Source organism: Cetorhinus maximus, chromosome 4, assembly GCF_964194155.1.
Source record: "Cetorhinus maximus chromosome 4, sCetMax3.hap1.1, whole genome shotgun sequence".
In the NCBI taxonomy this organism is placed as follows: Eukaryota; Metazoa; Chordata; class Chondrichthyes; order Lamniformes; family Cetorhinidae; genus Cetorhinus; species Cetorhinus maximus.
This window is the reverse complement of record NC_135882.1, coordinates 121,381,256-121,407,423: the sequence shown is the minus strand read 5'-3', so window position 1 is coordinate 121,407,423 and position 26,168 is coordinate 121,381,256. Positions and strand designations below refer to the sequence as shown.

At 41.4% G+C, this 26,168-nt stretch overlaps 1 protein-coding gene across 4 annotated transcripts in view; it reads left to right on the top strand.

Moving 5' to 3' along the window:
• Positions 1–19,974, top strand: part of nbn (nibrin) — a 65,140-nt gene extending 45,166 nt beyond the window's left edge. For all 4 annotated transcript variants that reach the window (XM_078540717.1, XM_078540718.1, XM_078540714.1 and 1 more), the window contains 3 exons: positions 1,496–1,609; positions 1,841–1,890; positions 19,190–19,974. In XM_078540717.1, coding sequence (XP_078396843.1) covers positions 1,496–1,609; positions 1,841–1,890; positions 19,190–19,223 — 198 coding nt within the window. In that variant the 3' untranslated portion in view covers positions 19,224–19,974. The remainder of the gene's footprint in view (positions 1–1,495; positions 1,610–1,840; positions 1,891–19,189) is intronic.
• Positions 19,975–26,168: the final 6,194 nt, after the last annotated feature.

The following is a 26,168-nucleotide window of genomic DNA, read 5'->3' as shown; positions in this document are numbered from 1 at the left end:
GAGAACATTGAGGATGACGGTACTCCTGCCTTATGTCCCCTCAACTTCCAACTTGCTTTCATTCTGAGATTTGGCATAATGAGCAAGCTGCTGATGGTGTGACCATGGACATCTTGCTTCCCAACTCAACCCCCTTTCTGCACACAGTTCTTTCCCTTCTGATTTTCTGTTTTCAAACACCTGAAAACTGCCATCTGCCCAGCTACAACAGCCCAAGGAGGAAGAGAGCAACAGCACAGCACTGATGAAGAGGCCCTGTCATTTGATCTGATGCTCACAGCCACCAGCGCAGATACTGGCACTTGCACGTAGCTTGGAGGCTAACATAGAGTTGGGATTTAGCAGGTGGTGAGGCATCGAGCATGAGTGGGCTGCAGCTTTTTTTTTATATGTTCATGGGATGTTGTGTCACTGGCTAGGCCAACATTTATTGCCTAGCCCTAATTACCTTTGAGACGGTGGTGGTGTGCTGCTTTCTTGGACCGCTGCAGTTGATGTGTTGTAGGAACAGGGACAGTGCTGTTAGGAAGGAAGTTCACTTTCCAGCTACGCCAGGGAAAAGGGTGGTTTGTTTGCCATCTCACTGGAAGGCAAAACTGCAGATGAGCTCTGCTGCAGAGGACCTCAATGGGTCGGCATGCAGGAGGACAGTGATGGACATGCATGCTGAGATGCTTGGTGCATTTGCTGGCCTACCAGACAGCCTCCTGTCACTGTCAAGGAACATGGAGGAGTCTCGCTCCAATTTGGCAGAGGGCTTTGCATTGTTTCTCCTCTCTGGCATCCTTTCTCTATCCCTGGCCTTGAATGGACAGGTCACCTAACCCTCTTTCCTCCTTGTAAGGATACAGGAATCCTCTCTGCCAAATCCAGGTCGGCACCTCCAAAATCACTGCAGTCTATGTCCAGGCACTTTACAACAGAAAAAGAAGTTTTTCAAACTGGCTCTCTATTTAACACTGGTTCAAGGCTCGTTTGCAGCTCAGCATTTGACCTTCATTGATTGAGGAATTTGTTCAGTGGGCTTTCCCAGTCCAAATTAGGAAGTCCAGAAGGGCTGTGTGTCATCAGGAGAGTGCCAAGGCAGTTGCTTCTGGCTCACGCCTTTCTCAAGGTGCACCAGCTGAGCCATGGCAGAAATGGCTGGTGGCGCAACGCACCCCAGCGATAAAGCATTTGGCTTCTGTGGACAGCTTTTTGAGTTGAAGAATGCAAAAAAAGTTGTGAAATGGCCTGCTGCAGCAAGATACAGCCCTATGTCATTACAAGCAGTTCTGTGTCTGTCCAAGAAAGTGTTTTGTGCTTAAAGGTAGCTAATTGCTTGTGACCTGTTTAGATGGAAACTATACAAGAGAATGTGCTGCCTGTGTGGGAATATGCTTTCATTCAGCATCTTTGGACTGATTTTTATTAAATGCATGTTTGAACATTATGCATTCATTAATTCTCTGTTATTTTAGCTAACAATTTGTTAAAACTATTTCCATTGTTATAGGTTTTGTACCCTGGGGCAGAAGAACTTCCTAAAATTATTGGGGGCACAGATCTAAAGGCTTACCAAACCAAAAAGAACTCAGAAATGGAAGAATGGTTAAGACAAGAAGTGGAGGTATGACATGGATTAGTGATGAAGGCCTCGGCTTTGTTCTCCACTCACCAGCCTGCAATATTTTTTTAATTCACTTGAACGCATGAAAAATTCTGGCAGGCTGACCATAGAAGCAGAAAACCCTGGCTAAAGAGTTTGTGTTAAACTTACACTAAATATTTCTTCAATCTGAATGTGTTTTAATTACATGCAAACTCCAGAGTAATATATTCCATAATTTGTTTGACACAGGAGCAAAGCCAGCAAGCTAAAGAAGATAATCTTGCTGATGACTTGTTCAGGTAAGGAGCAAATATTTATAAAGGACTCTGCATTGTGTAAACAAGTGATGAGGGTTCTCAGTAGAGAGCATACTTCTGCCATGCTGTGTTAACTCAATGTTATTACCATTAAGCAGCTCTTGAGACTTTTCCCTGCCTGGTTGATGCTCTGTAACTATAAAGCTGAAAAAAGAAATCTTTTTATTAAGAGCTTTCATCTCACTGGGGAGGCTTCAGGCCAATTCACATCCAACAACCTGTTCTGAAAACTCTGCTCACGTTTTGACAGCTGTGACAAAGTCCACCACAGCAGCTGAGACAATCCAGAACATTCTAAACCAATCAGCAACATTCTAAATAAAACAACCCACAACATTCTAAAAAAAGGTAAACTCACCCTATTTCCAATGTTAAAGCATTCTTTCAAAAAATTCCATGATTTAGATCCAGACCTGCATCGTCACCAAAATCTAATCAGTTCTTCCTTGGACTGTACCCTATCTGTGCACTGTGTTTTGCTGAAATTGGTGCATTAGTTTTTGAGATATATTGTTTATAGACAAACAGACTAACAGGGGTGAAAACATTAACTCCACCCACGTTCAGTGACGGCAGTAATAATTGTTGAGCTTTATCGAAATAGGAATGCTAGAAATATTTGTCAGTCCCTCTGAAATGGCCTAACAAGCCACTCAGTTGTATCAAGCTGCGAAGTCTATAAGGAATGAAACTGGACGGACCACTCGGTATCAACTCAGGCACCAGAAACGACAATGGCAAATTCAGCCCTGCCGACCCTGCAAAATTCTCCTTACTAACATCTGGGGACCTATGCCAAACTTGGGAGAGCTATCCACGCACTAGTGAAGCAACAGCCTGACATTGTCATACTCATGGAGTCATACCGTACAGGTAACGACCCAGACTCCACCATCACCATCCCTGAGTATGTCCTGTCCCACCCGCAGGACAGGGCAGCTGAGGTGGCGGCACAGTGCTTTAGAGTCAGGAGGGAGTTGCTCTGGGAGTCCTCAACATCGACTCCAGACCCCATGAAGTCTCATGGCATCAGGTCAGACGTGCGTAAGGAAATCACCTGCTGATTACCATGTACTGTACCCCTCAGAGTCAGTACTCTTCCATGTTGAACACCACTTGGAGGAAGCACTGAAGGTGGCAAGGATGCAGAATGTACTCTGGGTGGGGACTACAATGTCCATCATGGCTTGGTAGCACTGCTACTGATCTAGCTGGCTGAGTCCTAAAGGACAGAACTGCTAGACTGGGTCTGCAGCATATGATGAGGGAACCAACAAGAGAGAAAAACATACTTGACCTCATCCTCACCAGTCTGCCTGTCGCAGATGCATCTGTCCATGACAGTATCGGTAGGAGTGACCACCGCACAGTCCTTATGGAGACAAAGTCCCGTCTTCATATTGAGGACACCCTCCATCATGTTGTGTGGCACTACCACCATGCTAAACGGGATAGATTTCAAACAGTAATAAAAACAGAAAATGTTGGAAAAACTCAGCAAGCCTGGCAGCATCTGCGGGGAGAGAAACAGAGTTTCGAGTCTGTATGACTTCTTCAAAGAGAAAGAGTAGAAATATGATGGATTTTATACTGTTTAAGAGGGAGTAGAGTAGGTGGAATTAGATAGAAGGTCAAGGATAGGTGACAGCTAAGGAGTGATTGACAAAGATGTCATGGACACAAGACAAAGGGAGTGTTAATGGTAGCGGTGAAGAGTAAAGAAGGTGCTGTGAGTGGCATAAAGGTAGGATAGCAGAAGGTGTTAATAGCAGAACAAGGGTCAACACTTGTGAAAGCAAAACATAAAAACAAGTGACAGATGGCCCTGTTGGGGGAGGGAGGTTTGGGGAAAGGGATAAAAAAATGAAAAATTATTAAATATAAAAAAAATTGAATTTCAAACAGACCTAGCACATCAAGACTGAGCATCCATGAGGCACTGTAGGCCATCAGCAGCAGCAGAATTGTACTCAACCACAATCTGTAACCTCATGGCCTGGCATATCCCCCATTCTACCATTACCACCAAGCCGGGAGATTAACCCTGGTTCAATGGAGAGTGCAGGAGGACATGCCAGGAGCAACATCAGGCATACTTAAAAGTGAGGTGTCAACTTGGTGGAGTTAAAACCCAGGACTACATGCATGACAAACAGCATAAGTAGTATGCGATAGACAGAGCTAAGCGATTCCACAACCAACGGAGCTTTGAAACATCCAACCGTGAATGGTGGTGGACAATGAAACAACTCACTGGAGGAGGAGGCTCCACAAATATCCCCATACTCAATGATGGGCGAGCTCAGCACATCAGTGCAAAAGATAAGGTTGAAGCATTTGCAACAATCTTCAGCCAGAGGTGCCGAGTGGATGATCCATCTCTGCCTCTTCCGGAGGTCCCCAGCATCAAAATGCAAGTCTTCAGCCAGTTCGATTCACTGCACATGATATCAAGAAATGGCGGAAGGTACTGGATACTGCAAAGCTATGGGCACTAACAACATTCCGGCAATAGTACTAACCAAGTTGTTCCAGTGCAGCTACAATACTGGCATCTATGTGTCAATGTGGAAAATTGCCCAGGCATGTCCTGTACACAAAAAGTAGAACAAATTCAACCTACCAATTACCACCCCATCAGTCTACTCTCGATCAGCAGTAAAGTGATGGGAGGGGTCATCAATAGTGCTATCAAGCGCCACTTGCTTAGCAATAACCTGCTCACTGACGCTCAGTTTGGGTTCCACTAGGATCAGTCAAAATGCTTATTAAATACCTGGGCCATGTCCTCTACCTCCACGTGAAGATCTCCATTTTGGTCTCTAATCACCCCCATCCCTCCTTGTAATATTTAGATGTCTATACAATAATTTTTGGTTCCCTTTTATGTTATCTATTAATCTATTCTGGCGTTTGCTTGCTTTGTCTCACATTCCCTTTTTTAGCTCGTCTTTACTGTACTTTTTTATAACAAAAGCATTTTGTGAATTTAGCTAATGCATGACTAGGTGGTTTAATCTGTTTTCATTTCAACCCTGAGTAAAACTGCATGTAGCAATAGTCTCTTTGTACGACCTCCCTAGTGAACTAAAATGCAGATTTAGTACAGTATTTAATGGAGGGGACAGGAGTCTCGCCCACCAGCTGGAGTGCTAGCGAGAGTCCTATATCACCTCTTTTTCGGCAGGCCACACAGGCACTTAACTGAACAGCAGGTGGCTTTTCCCAGGATCAAGGACCCCAGGGGTTGAAGTGTCATCCAGTTAGAGCTGCCAGCCAGGTCTTATTGAACAGCAGCGCCACTGGGGAGGTGGGTGCTACTGCCGGTACCACACCCACCCGAGGCCAAGTATCATCATTGGATTCCAGGCCACAGTGGGAGAGGGTTGTAGGGACCCACAGAGAAGGGCCGACAGAGGGCAGAGGGTTGGTTCTCAGCAGCACCCTTCCCGATTTCGAGTCCCTCGATCAGACGTTAATTGCCCACTTAAGGGCCTCAGTTGCTTGCAAGTAGGCAGTCCATGGACTTCGCGCCACAAACTTAATCAGGGTGGAGGCAGGAAGGCAGCAGGATCCCCACCTGGTTAAATACCCCTCACCTGGCCCCCCTCCCCCCTCCAATCACCCTTTGAACTGAATGGCTTGCTGGGCCATTTCCAAGGGCAGTTAAGAGCACATGCTGTGGCTCTGGAACCAGACCAGATAAGGACAACAGATTTCCTTCCCTAAAGGGTATTAGTGAACCAGGTGGGTTTTTCGACAATTGAGAGTTTCACGGTCACTGTTACTGGGACTAGCTTTCAATTCCAGGTTTTAATTTAAAGTGTTTAAGTTTAGATTGGTAGAAGGATTAGAGGGGACATGAGGAAAAACTTCTTCACCAGAGGGTGGTGAGTGTTTGGAATTCACTGCCTGGTTTGGTGGCAGAGGCAGAAACCCTCAATTCATTTAAAAGGCACCTGGATCTGCACCTAAAGTGCTGTAACCTGCAAGGCTACGGACCAGGTGCTGGAAGGTGGGATTAAAATGGGCAGCTAGTTTTTTTTCTGCCAGCGCAGACACGATAGGCTGAATGATGGTCACTTTGTGCTGTAATTTTTCGATGGCCCTAATCCCTGTACCCAGAGCATTAGCCTGGGCTTCTGGATCACTGATCCCGTGACATCATCACTACGCCATCGTCTCCCCATAAATTCCACCCTATGTTATCCTCCCTTTTTATAGAGTTAAAACGAAAATGGTTACCAAGTAAATCTTGATTCTGAGGTGCCAGAGGTATTACACCAAACCACAGTGGTTTCTGTCCTCTATCACAGAATCACAGTGCAGAAGAGGCCCTTTGGCCCATCAAGTCTGCACCGACACATGAGAAACACCTGACCTACCTAACTAATCCCATTTACCAGCACTTGGCCCATAGCCTTGAATGTTATGACGTGCCAAGTGCTCATCCAGGTACTTTTTAAAGGATATGAGGCAACCTGCCTCCACCACCCTCCCAGGCAGCACATCCCAGACCGTCACCACCCTCTGAGTAAAAAAGTTTTTCCTCACATCCCCCCTAAACCTCCTGCCCCTCACCTTGAACTTATGCCCACTTGTGACTGACCATTCAACTAAGGGGAACAGCTACTCCCTATCCACCCTGTCCATGCCCCTCATAATCTTGTACACCTCGATCAGGTCACCCCTCAGCCTTCTCTGCTCCAACGAAAACAACCCAAGTCTATCCAACCTTTCTTCATAACTTAAATGTTTCATCCCAGGCAATATCCTGGTGAATCTCCACTGCACCCCCTCCAGTGCAATCACATCCTTCCTATAATGTGGCGACCAGAACCCACACAGTACTCCAGCTGTGGCCTCACCAAGTTTCTATACAACTCCAACATGACCTCCCTACTTTTGTAATCTGTGCCTCGATTGATAAAGGCAAGTGTCCCATATGCCTTTTTCACCACCCCACTAACATGCCCCTCCGCCTTCAGAGATCTACAGACACACATGCCAAGGTCCCTTTGTTCCTCAGCACTTCTATGCTCTGAGTGGCTGAATTATACAAATCTGGCAGTCGCTTAATTAGCTTAGTTGACACTTTATAAAATGATATTACAAACCAGTGAAATATACCAAAGCTGCCAGCTCATGAGCTGAGAGTCAGGTTGAAATAGGTAAGAGTTAAGAACGACCATGAAGGAGTTTCATTGAACTACTTTGTCACTGTGAAATCTTCTGTGTTTGAAATGACTGGAGCACTAAGCAACAGTATGTATTTGGAGCATTAAAATGGTGCATATACAGACACACTTCTATTATATTGGTAGTATCAGGATAATTTTAGTGCAGTCCTATACACTCTTTAAGAAAAGCAAATTTCTAGATTCATTGGTCAGTCTGCATCTGTTGAAAGAACCAACGATCAGGATTTCAGCATTTTACTCTTCGAACAGGAACATAGAAAAATAAAGCATATTACCAGAATTGGAAAGAGGAGGGGGAATTGAAAATTGGAAAGCAGCAAAGAACTATCAACGTAATGATTGTACGGTTACAAATTATCGCATTTAATTAATAGAAGGAAGCATTAAAGAAACCAGGGACATATGAATAGCTATATGACAAGAAAATAGGAGAGATGGAAATACAGAAAATTTGTGAATTAGTTTTGAAATCAAAACAGAGGGTGATAGTAAAGTGCATTGTGTCCATTGTCCAGAGGGACAGTGCTCTCAATACCATTCCCACTGAGTTGCTGACTATGATACTCCTTCCCTCCCAGAACCATGATAGGATTCACCTTGTCCTCATCTTCCACTGCACCAGGCCCCATATTCAATGGATCATCCTCCACCATTTCTGCCACCTTCCTGTACCACCAAACACATATTTGCCTCATCTGCCCTTTCAGCATTCCGAAGGGATCATTCCCTCCACGACATCCTGGCCCATTCTTCCATCACCCCAAACCCCATCCCCCTCATCTCACCATGCCATCTTCCCGTGTAAGAGTAAGAGATGCAACACCTGCCTTTTAACCACTTCCCTTTTTACTCTCCTCCCCAAGTAATCCTTTCAGGCAAAACAGTGATTTACTTGTATTTTTAATTTCGTATTCTCTATTCACTTCTCATGATGCAGTCCGCTATCCGTTGGAGAGACCAAGTGCAGGCTGGATGATTATTTTTCAGAACACCTCCATTCAGTCCGCCAGAGTAGCCTGTGCTTCCAGTTGCTTGTCATTTTAATTCATTGCTTCGCACTTTGACCTCTCTGACCTTTGTCTCCTATGCTGTTCTAAAGAAGTCTGACAGAGACTCAAGGAACAGCACCTTATCTTTTGATTAGGCATTCCGGCCTAAACATTGAATTCAAAATTTCAGTTCATAACACTATTTTTCCTCACATCCCCCCTAAACCACCTGCCCCTCACCTTGAACTTATGCCCCCTTGTGACTGACTCAGGCAGAAGATGTTAGGACTGATTTTGCTATTGCTATTTACTCGTGTTGTCCATGGATCACTGGTGATCCACAAGAGTTTTCCAGGTGGTCTGCAGGCTGGTCCAAAATGCAAGTCACTGACACACAATGCCATGGCTGAGGCCATAAGAGAAAATAAGCCATAACCCTCATCCCCACCACTCGTATGACATCACACAACCAGACCAGCTCCAGGATTTGATCTGTGCAAGTGGCCTCAAGAGGATGAGTGCTGAGGAGGCAGTCTCCAGAGGAGATGAGGCCAGATGGAGATGTGAGGGTTTGTGTGAGTAGTTGAGGCCAAAACATTGTATGTTTTCAAGAAGGAGTTAGATGTAGCTCTTGGGGCAAAAGGATTTTACGTGTCAGCGGGTGGGGACGAGGCCCGCTCACCGACGCGCGGTGACGTCGAGGGGGAACTCCCGATGTCACCGCGCCTCATTTAAATTTTCAAGAAGGTGGGGACGCAGCGAAATCAGCTGTGCACCCACCAACCTGTCAATGGCCAATTGAGGCCATTGACGGTTAATTAAGTAATTAAAGGACCTGCCCGTCCAACCTGAAGGTTGGACGGGCAGGCCAGGAGCCCCAGCGCAAACTAGAAAAGGCATGAAACCTAAGCCACGGGCAGGATGAGTTTTCATGTCGGTTTTTTAAAATTTTAATAAAGATTTTGTAATAATTATGGACATGTCCCAACTCATGTGACATTGTCACATGAGGGGACATGTTAGGGAAATTTTATTTTTCTATTTTTAGGTTTTTAACATTTTGAGCCGATCTCCCTGAGGCTGCACTTAGCCTCAGGGAGATGAGTGCGCATGCACGGAAGAGCACACTCTCGATTTTGGGATTCCCCCCACCTGCACAGGGAGCGAATAGCACTTCTGTGCGGACGTCACACTAGGTGGGCCTTAATTGGCCCGCCTACGTAAAATGACGCCGCGCCTCCAATTGGGGGCGCGATCGGAAGCACGCCTATGTGCACCCACCCTTCAACCCCCCCCCAAACAGGGAGAAAATTCAGCCCCCTGTGTGTGAAACAGGACTCATCATAAGTGTAAGCAACAATAATGTAGTTTTATTAGCAAGATCTATGTTACTGTTGATTAAGACGCATTGGCAGCTTTTCGTGCCGTATCATCCCAATTCCACCTCATTAATCATGCATTCCCAGGAAATACGCCGTTTCAATGGTGGGCAGGTTTTCATTCACCCGCCACGCCATTACTTTGCCGCTTTTTCACGCCGAGCGTTACGTTTAACATGGAAACATAGAAAATAGGAGGAGTAGGCTATTCGGCCCTTCGAGCCTGCTCCGCCATTCATTATGATCATGGCTGATCATCCAACTCAGTAGCCTGCTCCTGCTTTCTCCCCATATCCTTTGATCCCTTTTGCCCCAAGAGCTACATCTAACTCCTTCTTGAAAACATACAATGTTTTGGCCTCAACTACTCACACAAACCCTCACATCTCCATCTGGCCTCATCTCCTCTGGAGACTGCCTCCTCAGCACTCACCCTCTTGAGGCCACTTGCACAGATCAACATGTGCCCCCACACACACCCTGGGATACCCCACTTCCTGAGTAATGCCTTAGTCCTGCAGCCTCTTTCCTTACCTGAGGCTACTTCTCCCCCTTCCCCAAGGAAGCCATAGCACTACAGCCGTTGAAAAGCTGCCCCCACCATACGGCTGGCCTTGTAAGTGGAGACCTGCCCATGAGCCCCCCAAAAGTGCTGCCTGCGAAGCCTGCCGCTGATGACCACAATTGCTGCCCGAAGCAAGTTGGGAAAACAAGCCTCGAAGTCCTGAGTGAAGTGCAGCTCGCCAAGTGAAACGTTGCTTATGTTCAGTTGTGAAACACATTGGCGTGCATTCACGCTGACGTATTCGGATGATCTAGCGTGGGGGGATGATTCCAGCGAGCTAGGTTTATAATGATATGCAGATGTATGTATCTTATGGCACAGCCAACGATGATTGCTTAGTTGTTCAAATCCAAGAGGGAAACTTGAAACAACTGCCACAACTTGTTTTGCAATTTGTATAAATTTCGAGATGCATGCCTTAAATGCAGTAGTAATAAGACCACTAAGCCTTAAATGTTTAATCTAGTTTCGTAAAAACCTATGTTAACAAGAAAAATGATTTTAAGCACATACATATGTCTACAAATTACTACTATGATAACTTCTAAATCTCCTACTTAATCTGACTCCCAGTTACACTTTCATTAAGGTAATAGTAAGAGGCACAGGGCAGGATTTTTCAGTCAGCGTGTGGGAACGGGGCCGACACATAAAATGCGCCCTGATGTCATTGTGATGTTTCGTTTGGTAGGCACGTGCCGGAGTCGGCTGCACGCCCACCGATATGTAAACGCCCTATTAAGGCCATTAAGGAACTGATTAAGGTCATTGTTAACGCTGCCCATCCAACCTTAAGGTTGACGGGCATGCAAAAAGGACAAGCGGCCTTAGTGTTTTTTAGGAAACCTCATCCACGAGCATATTGGGGTTTCCTAAAGCTTTTATTGATTAAATTTAAAAATTTACATAAATATAAAAACATGTCCCCTCTCACATGAGGGGACATGTTTGAATAAATTTTTAAACCTTGTATTCATTATTTACAATAGCGATTCAGCCTCAGGAAGATTGAAGTGCTCTTTTGCGTGCATGTGAGAAAGAGTACTGGCCCCGACTTTTTCCCCCCTGCCCACACAAGTTGCGCTGAGCACTACAGCTTGCATCTTACACTGGGCCAGCCTTAATTGGCCCGCCCACGTAAAACGGCAGCGCGGAGCCGATCACGGGCAGCAATCTGCTCCATGACCACTCCTGCCAAGCCTGCCCGCCGCCAGAAAAATTCAGGCCACAGATTTTAAAAGACCCAGGCAAAGTGAGACACAATACCCTGAACCAGTCGAATTCACAGTGAGTTTTCTTAACTTCAGCTTTTTGAAAACAGCAGTTTGAGGCATAGATACTGAAGGCCTTTCACACTTGTTAGATCTTAAAAATGCCTACCCTTATACACAGCCTTTGCTCCTTTATACATATTTTCCCCTTTGAATGCAAATACCCATTGTTTCATTATGTCCTTGCGTTTTACTTCCCTGATCATAAAAAATTATCATAGTACTAATTTTACAGGCAATCCTTGGGAAAAATAAACATTGTATCTTCACTTCACCTGGCTAGGTGTAATATTTCACTCCCTCTTTTGAAAACAATCTAGTCTGGTTTATTTAAAAATGCAAATGCCCTTTTACACCTTACATTCTAAACTTCCCCCATGTTTACTGTGTTTACATCAAAGCCTTCAAACCAGCTGCTTTTAATCCAATTAAGCCTCACGCACACAGACACATTTAGGCACAGATACCACTATTTTACAATAAACTCCAATAACATTATTATATCTTCCTGACATGAAGTTCCCGATGTGCGACGGCAGGAAACGTGGCCCGTCATTCACGGGTGGAGTGGACGATTGCAAACCGGTGTCACGACATCATAAAACCAATTTTTGGCCTTCTCACTGTATTGTCCGCTCACGCCTGCCATGATGCCTGACGCCATTGGGCGCAGAAAATTCCGCCCATAGAATGCTTTAAAGAAACATGTTCTCTTGTAGTATTCATATTTATAATATGAAAATATCTATATTTCTGTTTCTGGCATGAACTAATAATTTATTTGGAAGTTAATAAAAGAAATGCACATACATTTGTTTAGTAAAAAAGCAGGGAAACATTTAGAATTTCTGTCAGTTTCCATTTAATTCTGGTGAGTTTTTTTGCAATGACAAGCAAAAGTGTGTTGGGTAGGGCCAGTAAGTGGTATGCAGGTAACTTTGCCCTGACTAAATGGTCCATGGATGAAACGGTTTGAGAAACACTGCTGTAGATCCACCTTTCATTATTTGTTCCATTACCGTCCCATTTGGCTTGCACCATCATCCATTTATCATTGAATCTCTGCTGACATTCCCCCCGTCATAGACCATCCTTTCTTTCCTCTCCTTCCCATTTGCATGCCTCTGCACTTCTTTCAAACCTGTTATGTCTCAAACCTTTTTCCAGTCTAATCATCATTCCAGTCATCAATCTGAAATATCAACTTTGTTTCTTTGTCCACAGATGCTGCCTGACCTCCTGTATTTCCAGCATCTTCTGTGTTTATTATGCAACTTTTATTCCTGGCCCCTGTGCTGGCTGACATTCTAAATAGTTCTTTCTCTCTCCAGCTACTTTCTGTTTAAAACTGCCATCACCCTCTTGCTCTTCCTTTGCTTGGCTCCACAATTTCTTCAGTTACTTCCCTATAGACCACGCTTTTCAACACTCCTCAACCCCCTCCCCCCAATCTCTCCTTTGGCACAATGTCCAGTTTCCTGACAAAATAATGAAATATTTCAGATTCTGGAAACCTGAAAAATAAACAGAAAACACTCAGAAATTAGGCAGCATCTGTCAAGAGAGGAATTTGGGTTTGATGAAAAGGTCCTCTACCTCAAATGTTAACCCTACCTTCCTCTATTTCCTTTAGCCTCAGAGTACCTTTGGACTTATTTTTTCTTTGCCCATCACTAACTTCTGCAACTATATGAATTTTGACAGAAGTTGGTACAATAGGCCTGATTCCCCAATCAGGTACTCCTGTTGAGCACACTTGCATGGAATGCTAGTCAGAAGTCGGAGGTTGTGTAGGTGCTGCAGTTTATCAGAAATGCCCTGCTGAGGAATCAACCTAAGTATCTCATTAATGGAGCATATCTTGTGTCAATTGATTGAGACTGCAAGCTTCTGGGAAAGATTTGGCAGCAAATCAGATCACAGTATTTTAGGTGAGGTGGGGTTATACACTAAATATGATCCACATGTGGTGTGCCTGCAAACTACTAAAGAAAGGTAAGGTCCAAAAGTTTAAATTAATTTATGTTTATATATTTGACTTTGTAACTTTTAAATCATAAATGGAACTCATGCATATTGGGATAGCTGTAACCATTAATCTGTTCCACGTTTATTTTTGGAGTACTGTAAAGCTCCAGAATGATACTAGTATAACGGTCTCTAAATCTAGCATACTGCAACTCTTTTATTTTGTGACCCTGGCCTGAAGTGTTTTAATCTTCTAAATGTACTCCTATATTTGTCAGTGTACTCTCAGCCCTGCTAAGAAATATTGACATAGATTTTACAAATGCACAAATTCTTTGAACGTTGTACAGCAATAAGCATATGTTGCTTAGAAACAATGTTTGCCTGTAAATAAATCTCCAGTTAAATGATGATGTAATTCAGTTCAGAAATGGGGACATTTTCCTGTCTAAGCAAAAAATGGTTGATGAGCAGGTTAGAATTATAAAGATAAAAGCTTAGTCGTCAAACCATTGAACTCAAGCCATTCAAGCATGAATGCAAATCATAAAACACTAAGAAAACGGACAGATTTTGTTTTCAAGACTGCTCAAGCATCTTTAGGCATGAACTGAATTGTATGGATTGCGAAGGCCTTTTGCTAGTCAGAAGTCGGAGAGAGAGATCCATGCAGAGAGATCCTAAACTCTCCATTTCAGCATCCAAATGTTTCTTGAAAGGTTCTAGAGTTGTTGCCTCTACCGGTATTTCTGGAAGGCAGTTTGATTTATTGAATTTCCTGACCTCAATCCTAAATTTATTGAACCCATGTGCTTGTCCAACTTTTGCTTTTAATTAAAATAACCTCAATTTGCTTTTCCCATTCCCTATTTCATATACCTGTATAAAATAACTTCTCAAGATGAATGTTAAATGTTTCCATTTTTTCCTCATAGTTCAACTCAGAGGTCAATCTTGTGTTTCTTTTTTCTATATTGCATTCAGATCTTGAATGTTTCCCTTATGTCCTGGTGACTAGAAATGAACACAGTCCTTAAATTGTGGTCCGACCAGAGCATTATGTAGTTCAGTCACAACTTCCTCTGACTTGTACTCTGCTGTTTTGGCTCTACATTGATCAGAAACGTTAGGCCTCAACTATGACTCCTGGTTTTCTTTCACTTTGTCTATTTTAGCATCATTTATGACGCACATGTGACTTTTTTCATTTAATACTTTGCACTTGTCTTTACTAAAATTTGTATACCATTATTATGCCTACTTGCATATTCGGTCTCTTCACGTAATTTCTGAGCTGCCTCCTCAAGTCAATTATTTCTCGTTTGGTATAATCTGCAAATTTGATCACTTTTTGATCAAAATCAGTTTCTGATCCAAGTCCTTTATATAAATTAGACACAATAGTGGTCCAAACACCAAAACCTGGGGTAAAAGCAGAAAATGCTGGAAAAACTCAGCAGGTCTGGTAGCATCTGTGGAGAGAGAAACAGAGTTAACGTTTTGAGTTTAATATGACTCTTCAGAGCAGAAGAGCCGAGTCATACAGACTCCAAATGTTAACTCTGTTTCTCTCCACAGATGCTGCCAGACTTGCTGAATTTTTCCAGCCTTTTCTGGTTTTATTTCAGATTTCCAATATTCACAGTATTTTCCTTTTAACCAAGATCTGGGGCACGTCCTTCAGTACTTCTGTCGCATCATGCTCATTTTTTATCCTTCAGTTAAGTTCTTGTCCATTTGCAGAGTTTACTGTTAGCATTGTGTTTAACTAATAGCCTTTTCTGTGTAATTTTTCAAAAGCCTTTTGGGTGACCATGTGCACCATGTTTGGCATTTATCACAGTCCACTTACGTGTTTACTTCCTCAAAGGTGTCGAGGAGGATACTTGGACAGGATCTTCCCTTTCCAAATCTATATTGGCTGATATTCGCTCGGTTGCTATTGTACAAATAATCTTCAAGTTTACTCCTAGGAATCAAAATTGATAGCATTATTTCAGATGGAACGCAAGTCCAACAGGTCATGTAATTGCTTGTGTACGATGTCACCCCTCTCCTGCCCCTTGCCCTTTGTGAACCTGAATACCATGTAAGCCTATTTCCAATCTACTAGTAGCTCCTCAATCACTAGAGACTCCCTCAAAATCGTTGTAATCTCTCTATTTTCACTCAGCATTTTGAAATATGCATTATCGATTTCAGGAGATTTATTTGTTTAGTTAATCCAAGGTTTCCATTTTATTAATATCAAATACATAGGTTAGCTCTATTTGGGAAAGGCTTGAATACTTAAAGGAAGTGATAATTCAGAGTATTTACCTTTTTTAGGTTTGTTTTAAATTTGAAGCCACTTGTCATTTTATGATTTTTTGATCTTCACTGACCACTATTTTACAGCCATAGAACTAAGAGTATTTTACTGTTGTGTTTAGTTTATATTAATTTGTGTTTTCTTGGACCCATTTTATTCCTCTGATTTCCCCTTTTAACAAGTATTTGCATTTTCCAACAAATTCCTTTTGCTTCCTCCTGCAGGATGTTGTCAAAGTTATCTTTTTAATTAATTAACCCAATTAGTGTCACATTTGTGTAATCAGGGATTGTTGTTTTTATGAATGTTACTGCCCTCCATGCTCTGCATTATCCTTTAAAGGTGATTCACTTGTCCTCTGCTGAATTTTCATTGAACAACCTTTCAATCTATTTGCTTTAGTTATTCCCTCACTCCTTTCAATTACTCTTTGTCTTGGCTATTTGTGGCTTCCAGACTCACATTGAAATTGGTCATTTTGTGGTTACTGTTCAAGCATGCTACAGTTTCTGTTTCCTGTCTTTGTAGGGTCAGTAGTGATTAATAGGTCAAGATGAGCACTGTCTTTCATAACTTCCAAGACGGAGGGCCGGGAAGCAATCACGCATTACACTGACTAATTTTGACTCTAAATCTCCTGGGCTTTCCCAGTTTATATTCAGTTGATTGAAGCGTCCCATTAAAATAACTTTATTATTCTCACATATCCTTCCTATCTATTTGTAGAGCAAAACGATGAGCTAGAACTTTTTGCAGCTTACCTTTACACGACCAAAGGCATCCTTTTTGGATCCCAGTAGAAATTCCATAACTTGGGCCTTGATCCCATTCCTTTCGTAGTAATTAATGGGAGAGGCCATATTCTCTAATCGACCAAACATAACCCTCTATAAATCTAATTTTGTTAGGCATTTTCCTAACATTAGACAATCGTAAAAAAATTACAATGCATTTTTTCTATTTTAATCCAAAATTGTGTAGTATCAGTTTTAACTGGACACAATAATGCATCAGAAAATTCTGTTTAGCAAAGTGGATTCAGACCTCACTAATGGGTATGAAATTTGGCAGCTATGTTGTGTCGTTTTATGCAGTTTTCTTGTGCTCCTAGGCAACATAAATTTCCTCACCCTGCTGAAGCTACTGAAACAAAAAAGCCAGTTTTGAATTCTACTTTCAAAGAAAAGTAAACTTTTGATGCTTTCACAGATAAAATAGTTAACACTATCATTTCACTGTTGCAGTAATGCTGATGTTTTGTTTGGTTCCAGTGAGATATCTTATATAAAGAATGTAACATACGTAAAATGTTTTCATTTAAATTCAAGTCTGGTATACTGGTGTGTAGCCAACTTGAACTTCAGTATGAATTCGTGAATGCAGAAGTATCTGCAAAAAAAATTTACTAGTTTATAAGTTTATTAAGTATAAAGATTTACAACTTCAGGGCTTAAATTTAAAATTGGTAGAGTTGGTTCTGCTTTTGTCAGGGCGAATTAAACTAAATGAACTGATGGATCATAAACTCTTCCAGTGAAAATGCACACAATCCACTAGCTAAATTTAAGCAGTAGGTATTCAGTGCTGTAGATGTAACCCCAAGGATGTAATATAATTGAATACAAGAAACCACAATTGAAAGTAATATTTGTACTGAAACTAGTCAACAAAACTGTGGTATCTAATTTTGTACTATGATTACAGGAATTTTGCCTATAACAAATAATCTCTTGCTGCCAGAAATTCAATATTAGCTTATTATTGTTAAGACTGATTAAAGTTCAAATTTGTTTATGGACCGCTAGTACTTGTGTGTTTGTGTTTCTGTATGTGTATATCTTGTACTTATCTAGGTCAAAGGTGGTAGTTGATAGTGCTACCCAGTGGAATATTTTTCATTTGCACATTCCTTTGGGCATTTCCAGCTCATTATAGATGCATTATTAGCCTTGATGTCCCAATCATCAGTTCAAGTATAAAAGAACATGCCCTAAGCACTATTATGATATTTTCTACTTAATTGTCCTATAATCTCTCTCTATATAAGTTTGCCCATTCTTGAACTTGTATATATCAGCACTCAAGTTTTCCTGTCCAAACTCTTGGCATAAAAATCAGATGCTTTACTGTTACCTTGTTTTCTATGAGTTTGAAGCCAAATTCCAGAAGGTAAGCAATTGTTCAGTTTATTCTTTTGCCACCAAAAATACTTGTGCAAATTGTTTTAATGATTGACTTGGTTTCCCTTTTGAGTTACTGAGAAGGCTGAAGGTGTGTTATCCTATCTTTCAAAAAATTCGTCATCATGGGTCCTCTCTGCAGGTTACACCCTATTTAAAATTGTGAGGGAAACTGTCTGTTTCAAAGTTCAAAACTAGAGTGGCGAACCCTGCTTAAATGAAGCAAATCTTAGTGTAAAATTTCCTTTTCTTTAATGACTCAGCATGCTTATGAGAAAATTTAAATGAATTGGATAGCCCATTCAAATGTATCTACTGTTGGCTCCTATCCACTGCTCTCAATCTGCTGTTATATCCGCCTGGCATGTCCTTTGAATTCTGTGTCAATGGAATAACACAGCTGACTGCACAGTTGAGATTAAATTAGAGCAGCAGTTTGCTTCAACTTGCAGTGAACACATAGCACAGATGGCAAAATAGGACAATTGTTTAATTCAAATAACTGAATACCGTACTTCAAAGTGTATTGTAGAGACTTAGGAAAAATGAAATCTGAGTTTTTTCCCCTGCTTCTACTCACAGCAAAATTGCAGAAATCTAAAGCAGCGTGAGGGGCAAATAAAGTCAAACCTCTTTCTTCTGATGGTGCAGTGACTTTCCAGTGAGCTTTTTTATACCTTTTATGTCCTTGCAGAGGCTTTTTGTGGTCACTATGTTCAGCAATAGCAGTCTTGTGCTTTAACTACCAGAATTATTTTCCTTTTGATCCTTTGTTTTTCACAATATCAATAATGACAGGGTTTAAGATTAAGTTAGAAATGCGAAAGTGTTTCAAAATTGTCAAATAATTTGCAAATGATATCTGCCAAAATACAGACTGGTCTAAAATAATATTATCCAGCGTAGAATGTTGTGGTTTAATTCTACATTATCATTGTTAAATGGCTATTATGCACTTTAACCTACCATAGATCACAGACGATAAGCTGACCTTTGAAGTATAAAATGTGAACCGTTAATGTTGGTGTAGGTGGCCGCCATTTGAAATGTGAAAAAATTTCTGTCAGTCGGTTCCCATGCATGGTCTGCTTTGAGTGGGTGTCTTAAGCTCCGTGCATCTTCTTGGCAACACAGCCCATATTACTTGCTTGGTCCCAAACACTGACTTATACGGCAAGGATAACCATAATCATATATTCCTGAGCTGAAAAATTGATGCCGACTCACAATGGGAGTATTGCTGTAAACATGCATTTATTAGCTGGAAAACGGGCTCAACTTACATGCCAAATATAGACCCAAACATGCATTTTGACGTCCAAAAGTAGAGATAGTCTTATATGCCTGGTCGACTTATATGTTGCCATCTACAATTTGTTTTAATTTTACAAGGCTAATTATCTGAATTATTTTGCAGGTATGACCCAAAATCTGTCAAAAGAAGAAGATGAAATGAAGAAACTAAACATCACTGGCAGCAATAATCCAACTCTCTTGTACTTGAGCCACAAAAAGCTATTGCATGTAGCTGAAGATGATTCCTGGAAGTCATGTGTATTTTCTTTTGAAATGTTTAGCAATTTACTTTTAGCTTGGGCTCTTTTCTAATTTTAAAAGTCAGTCTTCTTCTGAGTTTTTATTGATTTTCTGTTGACCATATGGCAAACTGCACTGAGCTTTGAGAGGAATCAGGAAGTTTTTCTGGTAAGCCAGCGAGGTGAAAAGGACTAATAAATAAATGTATATGTGTAAGGACAATTGTTAGTAAATGCATGAATGTATCATAGTTGATTCAGAAAAATGGTATTGGAAAAGATATATATGAAGCAAAAAATGAAGCTTTTTATATGCTGTATACTAAAGTTCACAAATATTGGTCTTTAAAACATTAGTGATTTTTTATGACAAATGTATAAAAGTCAAGTTGGCAGTTATAGAGTTGCACGAGTTTGTGATTTGTCCTCTAACATTCTTCTTTGGACCAAAATGTCCTGTGTCCTGCATTGTTTATACAAAAAAATTGTTTTGCAGATTATGAGAATTTCTTTAATCCAAAATTCTCTTTGTACAATTATTTCTTTTCACATTCCAGTTCTAAATGTATTTTACTGTTCAATTTGAAGAATGATGCTACATAGGAAAATATCAGTATTACTTTTATGAAGCGCTTTATGTTGAGATGCCTTAAATCAATTCACTTTTCTTTGTTGGAAGTGCACTTATTACAAGAGCGAATTGGGTGGCTACTCTGCAGGGTGGGGTAATTTTTCCTGTAAATTTTTCTCTAAATCTCTTTAGAGAGAGTATCTGTCTAGCATACATTTTGTCCTTCACACTGTGTATTTACAAATTTCTGTGACACTTTAATTAGTTCAAATTGTATATTCTTAAAACATTGAAAGATCACACTAAATTAGTCACCAATAAAGCAATCAGAAAGCACCAAGCCAGAATCAAAACTAGCAACCACCAGGTTTAATACTAATAAAAATCAAAAATGGGCAGCCAGCAGCGGTTACTGCTAAAAGGCTACCACAGTTAAGATTTTAAAGTATCTTTTTTAGCTTGTTTACAATTGATTTACAACTTTATTATGCCTTTAAACCACTTAAGGTGTTTCACAAAGGAGAAAATGGGCCATATTATAGAAGTCTTAGGAGAGCTAATTGAAATCATGCTTGAAGCAGGTTTTGGGTGGCTTTTGATGATGGGACAGGAAGTAGCAAAATGAAGCAGTTTCGGTAACTGTTCCAGAAGGTAGGACCCATCTGACTGATAGTTTTGTCAGGTAGAGAATACATGGAGGGGAAGGATAGAGAGTGACATAGACTTTTACAGTCTTGAACTTTCTGTGGGACTGATGTTTCCCCCCTTAATAAATGAATGTATATGTGTAAGGACAATTGTTAGTAAATGCATGAATATATCATAGTTGATTCAGAAAAACGGTATTGGAATTGTTTAAGATATATATGAAGCAAAAATGAAGCTTTTTATATGCTATATACTAAAGTTCACAAATATTGGCCTTTAAAACACTAGCCTTGGACAGGGGGAATGGGACCAGAGACCCACCTAACCGTGGATAAATCCCCACTTCCTGCTACTTGCTGGAGGAGGGGGTGGTGCTGTGAAATAGGCAGGTGCATTTATATGATGTGCAACTGATGTAGGAGTGATGTCACAACATGTCCCTCGCTTATTTCTTTGTGTATTTTACTGATGGTCACCTGAAAAGAGTGCAAGTTAGGCAGTAAAATTTTGAGGCTGCCCCTTCAAATCAGAAGATCTACAAAGGGCTAGCAGCAAGTTCTTCCTAAATTATTTCAGTATTCTTCAGTGTGGGAGACTATTAGTGGCAGCAATTATCAAGGCTACATTTTGCTCAGAGTTAGTGCTGCTATAGGTCTGTAAGACCTGAGCAATACATACTTCCCTTATCCATTTTTGGAATGAGTGGGAGTAATCCTACCCATTGCTTTAATCCTGTTCCCTCGAAGGTGTAAATATATTCACCATTTGATCATTTTATCCATATGCATAATATTTTTCCAAGTAAAACTAACACATCAAAACGTGCTTGCAGTAGTTGAGCATCATCTGCGGTCCTTTCATCTGCAAAGTGTGGTTTTGGTGTCTGCCTCTTCCCCAGATTATGCCTTATTAGTTTCTTGTTAAGATGGTCTCTAAAAATGTTTTGAAGATGCTACCTGCCTCCTCTTTGGGAATCCAGTTCAAAATTCTGGCCTTCCCCCTCCTTTCCTTCCCCAACCCTTACTGACTCCCTCTTTCGCCCTTCTAGAGACTGGTGCATTTTGGAGGCCAGTACACCAAGTGAACCAAACTTTTACTGGACGTTTTGAGGCCAAGGAAATGTGAACACTTATGTTAAGACAACCATTGCTGTCTTGGAGATGGGGATTTAAAAGGCAATAGATAACTTGATAGTTGGTGTATCCAGTTCCTGGTGGAGATTACAACCGTTTCAGTAGCCTCACAAGAGTTGAGGCCTAAGTCTGCCAGAATGGCTAAAATTTTTTAACCTCATGATAAGGTTCTGCAGAATTCCTAGTTCTTAATGTTTTTCCTGCTAACTACTTTACTGTCTGCCACTTGCTGCGGACTGTTGGCACAAAATGGGTTTCCTTGGAGATTGTTTGCCTTTGATTCTAGCAGCATAAGATACTGATGTAAGCTAGCCTGGTGATGGTGCATTGTTAGATGCATGGTACCCAGCTGCTGCAACACCCACATTACAAGTAGAGGCAGAGCAACTTCAACTTGCACTTGATTAAGCAGGAGCAGCAGCAATCTGAAGACAATATGGAGAACAACCATTTCTTGACTGCACCACAAATTGAATTCACACTCTGTAGATACCCAGGGCTTAATATTGTATTTTTCAATACCGACCTATCAAGTGTAAGATCTTAATCTTATCCAATGGTCCTTTAGGTGCTGTCTAAATGGCAAATGTGCATGAGTTGGCTGACCACTGTGTGCATTCTTTGGGACTGAGGTAGCGCTCAGCCTGAGATAGCTAAGGCCATGAGAATTATCCGTCGCTTGCGACAACTCTTACGTACTCTGTTGAATGGGCAGTTTAGATCTGCCCTATTTCTGGCACATGACAGTTGTAATATGCCTTTAAAGAATATCAGCATGTCATCACTGGAAGGGAAGTGTGCCACGTTATCCAGTCTCATTTTCGCTCTGCCTAAACACAGCACCCACAGCTCTGCTTTTGAGGTATTCAAGGTGCCTGGTCTAAATAAATAAACCCTCAGTGTGTTTACCCAATCACATGAGTGATTGGTGCTTTTATATCTTTATAGAAACACATGGTTTTCAGAGGTGGTCAAATAGCCAGGCAGCAAGATTAAATAACAGGTACAATATGGTGAACAGTCTTAAATCATGCTGCATGGCACGAGTCGGCCCTCGACGCTCTGGTCAAACTGTAATGAGATTGCAGCATCAGAGGATGTTGAAATCGTAGCATAGTGATTGCACAGAAAAACTTTGAAGACACAATGCTGAGAAAGTGCTCAAGTAAAGAACTGGTAAACAGACATATCCATCGTGGTGCGATTGCAGCGCACAGCCTGTCAGTTCAGTGAGTGGGACAGTGCATCCAGAGAACCAGCAGAGTTAGCTCAGCTGGGGAAGGCGAGCGACCAGGGTGTGGGCCAGATTGATAGTGAGCAAAGTAGACTTAAACAAAAAAAACCAAAACCTTCATAAAAGTCGGGCCAGAGAAGATTGAAATTACAACGGGCAGCGCTTCAGAATATCGTGTGAAAGGGGCTACAGCGATATTCATCCCAGGACTATAGGAGAAGGGCAATCAGAGGGATAATGTCAAAATGTGCACAAAATTCCCCAGTTTGAATTGGGATGCAGTGGATCTACTCTACTATCCAAATTCAGAATGTTTAAGCAGCACAAAGACCCATGGTTTCTTGATTCAGAGGTGGTCAAATAGCCTGGCAGAAAGATTATATACAGGTACGACATTGTGAACATGTCTGAACCAGACAACCAAGTATAAAAATTCACCTAACAATTGGGAATGAAGGTCTACGCAGGTGGAACATGTCAGGATTAGCAGAAAAAGAGCTAAAGAATGCCCAAAAGATATGGACTGCATTGGAAGACCAGTTCAAAATCAGGTTAAACTCCTGTATTCATCAACTGAGTTCATCTCATATCAACAACAGCTTGCAGAATCCATACATCACTTCGTCAGCAGATGCAGAGAAAAGGGTACATACTGTAATTTTTCAAACTCAGAGCTAGCAGCCAGAATTGGTAAGTTGGTGATCACATCCACTCCAGTGTAAGAATTCCAGAAAGATTTGCTAGGCAAACCCAAGATGTATAGCATTGAGACCTACTCAAGCATATACATAAGAAGTGCTCCTTGCAGGTCGAGGAAGCTTACAGGCCCTAAGCACAACCCTAAGTGTTGACAAACTCACTAGAACACCCATACCTAGCAAGACACGTGTAAGGTGTGGCCTTCTGCATGCATCAAGGAAATGTCCAGCTTTTAATCAATTCTGCAAAGCATGTGACAGGCTCATTGGCAGTGGCAGTGTACTAGAACAAACACTGATGCAGCTACAATGAGCACTACACTGACCCAAACACTGTACATAACAGGTACCTTCAAGCAATAAGAATAACCATCTGGTATCCTGTCGGAAACATCATACATGAGGCGATTGACAAAACAGAAAATTACTATCATATGCATGAGGTGAAGAACACTGAACACAAGTTTCACACTGTCAATCTCGTGGAAAACTTAAATGCCATCACACTGTCTGAGGTGTTTGCCAAAATTCAACTTATCTGCCCCAAGAAAGTTGGTAACTACTCGTTATTGTCTAAAATTGTCACAGAGGAAAGTGCCAACATACAACTGCGCAACTTTCGGTGTATAATGGTTCACTAATTCCATTTGCAGAATCCATATTCCTCGAGTGCAAATACAATCAATCCTGAGGGTCACAGATGTTCTACATCGTAGAGATTAAAGGCCCAGCAATTGTAGGGTTATTGGCATGCTGTGACCTCGCACTAATTACAATCCATAGAATTAGTCAGACCTCACAAGGCAGTTCTACCTCAGAAACTACTCCTATTACTTGAGTTCACAACGTAACATTGGAATATCCAGAATGTTTCAATGCAATTGGCAATCTCAAGGGAGCTGCAACATTACATTTGTAGGAGAACGCAAGTCCATCAACTGCTCTGGTACATCGTGTGCAATGCAAATGCCAGCAGCTACAAGAAGAAATAGCGAAAGATTCCACATTACAGAAACTGTGGAAAACCATCACTGAAGGATGGCCTGATTCAATACAACATGTCTAAGATCATGAGAGACCATTTTGGCCTTACTAGGATAAGCTAGGCATCTCCCAGGGAGTCACTTTTAAAGGCAGGCAACTCATCATACCAGAATCTTTGTGACTTGCTATTCTTCAACAACTTCATCACTCACACATGAGCATAGATCAGACAAGAAGACTCGCAAGTATGACAGTCTATTGGTTGGGTATGAACATTGACTTTGGAGTCGTCATCAAGAAGTGTGAGACATGTCAAGTGCATATGCCTGGTCAGCACAAAGAACTACTGATTGTGCATTAAGTTCCTACACATCCTGGGTCCAAAATCGCATCCAACCTCTTTCATATCCATGGCACTAACTTCATCATTTATCAAATACCCCATTATTCGACAATAGCACAATATGCCAAATACAACTGTCGTACATACTGTAAGTGCTGTTTTCAGTTTACTTGGAGAGCCTAGAGAGATCATTACAGATAACGGCCAAAAATTTATTTGTAATCCATTTCAGGATATGTATGAGAAGTGGAATATTGATCATACTGCTTCTTCTCCTCATTACCCTAAATCTAACAGCCTAGCTGAATGAATGATTCACATGGTGAAATCCCAATTCTCAAATTTAGACAGACTAAGCAAGATCTACACATTGCAATGTGACATCTGAGAGTGACACCTTTAAGTGCAACTATTCCATCACCAACAGAGCTCATGTTTGGCAGACTAGTACATACCACCTTATGTACTCTTACCCATTCTACTCTCAGAAACTAGAGAGCAACTTTAAAACTGCAAGAAAAGATGACCAATGTGAACTGTTAAAATGTAAGTACAGAATTGTCATGTTTGTATCCAAAATCCCAAAGAAGGTACATGGCAACCAGTTGAGATGACGAGGATTTACACACGAACATACGAATTAGGAACAGGAGTAGGCCACTTGGATCCTTGAACCCTGTTTCGTCACTCAATAATATCATGGCTGATCTGAATGTAACCTTAACCCCACACTCTTGCCTACCCCCAATAACCTTTTACCCCCTTGTTAATAAAGAATCTATTTAGCTCTGCCTTAAAAATATTCAATGACTTTGCTTTCACTGCTTTTTGAGGAAGCGAGTTCCAAAGACTCTCAATCCTCTGAGTGAAAAAATGTTTCCTCATCTCTGTCTTAAATGAATGACCCCTTATTTTTAAACAGTGACCCCTAGTTTTAGATTCTCCCACAAGAGGAAACATGCTCTCCACATCCACCCTATCAAGACCCCTCAGGATCTTAAAAGTTTCAATTAAATCACCTCTTAATCTTCAATATTTCAGTGGATACAAGCCTAACCTGCCCAGCCTTTCCTCATGAGACAACCCGTCCATTCATGGTATTAGTCTAGTAAACCTTTTCTGCACTGCGTCTAACACATTTACATCTTTCTTTAAATAAGGAGACCAGAACTATGCACAATACTCCAGATGTGGTCTCACAAATGGCCTGTACAACTGAAGCATAACCTCCCTACTTTTGTAATCAATTC